Here is a 3,810-nt window from a genome sequence, read left to right on the forward strand (position 1 = left end):
TCTATCAGTCTGTCTATCCATCTCTCTATCAGTCTGACTGTCTGTCCATCTCTCTATCAGTCTGTCTGTCTGTCTGTCCATCTCTCTATCAGTCTGTCTGTCTGTCCATCTCTCTATCAGTCTGTCTTTCTATCCATCTCTCTATCAGTCTATCTATTATATGTGGTCTTGACTCTTACACACTGTTTCTAGTGTATTGTCCTTTGTGGGGACCTGTATTGTCTCAGGAATGCCATATAAACCCCTCTGTGATTAAATACACACACTTCCTACAGGTTTAGCGTAATGGGGACCTTGTCTGATGAGTATCAATTATAACTCATTTTTTTAACTCTTTTATTATAGGCTACATGCAAGGATGATGAAGACATGATGACAACAAAGAACTGCTCTGGGGATTCTGTTAAAACTGCTGACATTTCACAACGTACAGTTGAGGTACATGTATTTACAGTTTTTCTCGATTGGTTTGGCTCATTTCTTGAAACCGAGATGACATTCTCAAAACCATAAGGTCATTTGGCCAAACAGTCTTACAGTTCTGCTCAACATTATAGCTCACTAGCAAAATCAAATATCTTTCCCCAAACTCTTCGTCCATGCTTCAAAAGCAGATTCCTTTCCCATATAAAAGGTCAGTACAGTCAAAATAGCACAGATCCTTCTCAATTGCCTTGGCACATGTGCATTCATTTAGTGCTTTTGTCAAAATAACCTGGATGGTTTAGCACAACACCATGGATCCCCTGCAAAAGCTCATATCTCTCCCAAAACAGTTTATCCATGTGTCAAAACTAAATATCCTTCTCATATAAATAGTCAATGCCCCCAAAATGCATTATACCTTTGGCATTGTTTAAGCACTGCAAGTCAAAATGCTTAGACGTTTTGTCACTGAGGCACAGGTCTAGCAACAGAATACCACTATGAATAAAACTAAAAGATTTTACAGTAAAATCAGCCTCCAATAAACCACTCATACTCAAGGAAACTGTAAACATTTTTATTCGTACAAAGAAATGTTAACATTAGAGAACATACTGTGAAAAGAAAACATATACAGGATTCTGTAAATGTGAATAATTTAAACACAAACAAAAAACAAAAACTCTAGCCTACCATACTGTAAATAAAGTTTCAGAACTATAGTACAGTAATATTTTCAGTGGTCGCCATTGTCACCCTCTCTTTCCTGGCCACCATCCTCATCCTCCTGGCCATCGACGCGCTGCTCTCTGTTAGGCCATAAATTCTCATCCACATCGCAACGGATATTTTCTCTTGCGATGCAGCGAGGGAAGAAACGGCGTGAATGTCTCAACCATCCCCTACATTGATCCCCTGTGATGTCCTCACATGCAGCATCCATTGCATGCAGCAGGGCCCTCTGGTCTTGAGCCTGATGCTCATACACCCTCCACCTCCAAGCTGAAAAAAACTCCTCAATTGGATTTAGGAAAGGAGAGTAAGGTGGAAGAAACTCCATTAGCATCCGGGGATGGGTGGTGAACCAGGTTCTGATGCGTGGGCCACGGTGGAAGTTCACATTATCCCACACAATGACATAATGTGGTAGCTGAGGTCCTTCTTCACCTCTCTCATTTTCCGGGATCAGATCAGTATAAAGGTGGTCCAAAAAATTGAGGAGCTTTTGTGTATTGTAGGGCCCTAAACTGGGAATGTGTGTGGCCACACCTCTTTCTGATATAGCGGCACACATTGTTATATTTGCTCCTCGCTGGCCTGGGACATCCACAGTGGCTCGGTGGCCAATGATGTTACGGCCACGCCTTCGACCTTTGGCCAGGTTGAAGCCAGCTTCATCAACGAACACTAGGATGTGAGAGGTTTCGTTGCCTTCTAATGCCATTATTCTCTACAATAGAATAAAAATAAATCTAATCAGTCAAGTAGAGACAGATACTGCAGGGAGGATCTAAAGTACTGTAAAAAGAGGGAGTGAAAAACTGAAGACAATTTCTAGGCAAAATGCTCTAGTCACACAAAGCTGGATTCTGAAGGTAAAAAGGATAAAGCAAAACAAAAAAAAGTGGTAACCATGTCTTACTGTAATAGTGTTACAATGATAGACAACCAGTAGTTGACTTACATGCACATACTGGTACCGCAGCTCTTTCACTCTGTCAGAGTTTCTCTCAAATGGTACCCTGTAAATCTGTTTCATGGTCATCTGATGTTTCTTCAATACCCGGTCTATTGTGGAGATGCTGATAGAGTTTATATTTTGGAACATTACATTGTCTAGAAGGATTGCATTACGAATCTGTCTCAGTGTGATGGCATTATTTGCAATGACCATGTTGCATATTTCTCGTTCTTGTTGTTCATTTAGAAGTTTTCTTCTGCCACCCACTTGAGGCTGTCGTCCAATCCTAGACATACAAGTCAAAGGTCAACACTGTAAATTTGTTACAAAATGAGTTACCAATGTAATTGTACTGCTGTTTTATGGTACTAAAAGTGTGATGCACTGCACAGTGACTGGAATACTATTCACAGTATTTTCTCCATTTTTTTTTCTTTGTCATTTTTATAGTATCATATAACATCACATGAAGATATTACAGTACTCTAGGCCTACACACACACCAACACTGAATAGTTCAATAGAATAGTTCTGTACCTGTTTTCCCTGCGAAAGGTTTGGATGATGGAGGAGACTGTAGACCGAGGCACATTAGGCTGCACTCGGCGACCTGCCTCTGCCATTGTGAGGCGATGGTTTATAACGTGGTCAATAAGGGTGGCCCGGATTTCATCTGGGACATCATGGTGCCTCCGTGCTCCTCGGCCTCTTCCCCCTATTCCTCCACGCATTCTCACTCCTCCTCTTCCTCTTCTTCTTCCTCCTCTTCCTCGAGCAGGAAGTTGCTGTTGTACTTGGCGAGGTGCTTCCATGTTCACACTGCAAATGAAACTGGCCCCGGGCCAAGCTCTGTCTATATACTTTTGGCAGCAGTCATAATCATAGACAACACCTGTCAGGTAACTAAACAAACTGTTTGATTGGTCATCTGAGATGTGGGAAACTGCTCCTTCGTTAGTTCTAATTTCACCTGATTGATTGTCAAGTACTGTCATAAATTTATCAAATGTTCCAAGAAATTCTTTCATGGTATTATATCTTTGACTAATTTTGACAGTTGAACAGACAATTGTGCATATGATGACTTACACAATGAAACCATGGTGATATGTTTTGGAGAGAGTAACCATTTCACTGAAAAATCAACTAATCAGTTTAGATCAGCAAGATCTATTTATTTGGAAAATGTGCTAAATGTGGGCTCATTGTGCTAACTGTAGCTACTTGTACATAATCATTTGAAAAAAAGCACAGAGTCACTTGAGACATGTACTAAAGCATTTGCAATTTGATAAAACCAATGAAAAATGACATTCTGTTGTGAACAATTGCAAGGTGGTTTGGAGATTTGTCCATGTTATTTTGAGAATGTCATCTCAGTTTCAAGAAATGAGCCAAACCAATCGAGAAAAACTGTAATATCTATCTGTCTATCCATCTCTCTATCAGTCTGACTGTCTGTCCATCTCTCTCTATCAGTCTGTCTTTCCATCTCTCTATCAGTCTGTCTGTCTGTCTGTCTGTCCATCTCTCTATCAGTCTGTCTGTCTGTCCATCTCTCTATCAGTCTGTCTGTCTATCCATCTCTCTATCAGTCTGACTGTCTATCCATCTCTCTATCAGTCTGTCTGTCTATCTCTCTATCAGTCTGTCTGTCTATCCATCTCTCTATCAGTCTGTCTGTCTATCTCTCTCTATCAGTC

At 40.7% G+C, this 3,810-nt stretch overlaps 1 protein-coding gene across 1 annotated transcript; it reads right to left on the bottom strand.

The window, feature by feature from the left end:
- Positions 1 to 453: 453 nt before the first annotated feature.
- On the bottom strand, positions 454 to 3,469 carry LOC311092779 (uncharacterized protein). Its single transcript, XM_084129742.1, has 3 exons — positions 2,645 to 3,469; positions 2,111 to 2,393; positions 454 to 1,876 (listed from the first exon to the last, which is right to left on the bottom strand). Exons 1-3 carry the CDS (start codon positions 3,133 to 3,135, stop codon positions 1,163 to 1,165), a joined length of 1,488 nt encoding a protein of 495 aa, XP_083985868.1. The 5' UTR covers positions 3,136 to 3,469; the 3' UTR covers positions 454 to 1,162.
- Between the last annotated feature and the right edge of the window lie 341 nt (positions 3,470 to 3,810).

Source organism: Abramis brama, assembly GCF_963993115.1.
Source record: "Abramis brama genome assembly, chromosome: 11".
In the NCBI taxonomy this organism is placed as follows: domain Eukaryota; kingdom Metazoa; phylum Chordata; class Actinopteri; order Cypriniformes; family Leuciscidae; genus Abramis; species Abramis brama.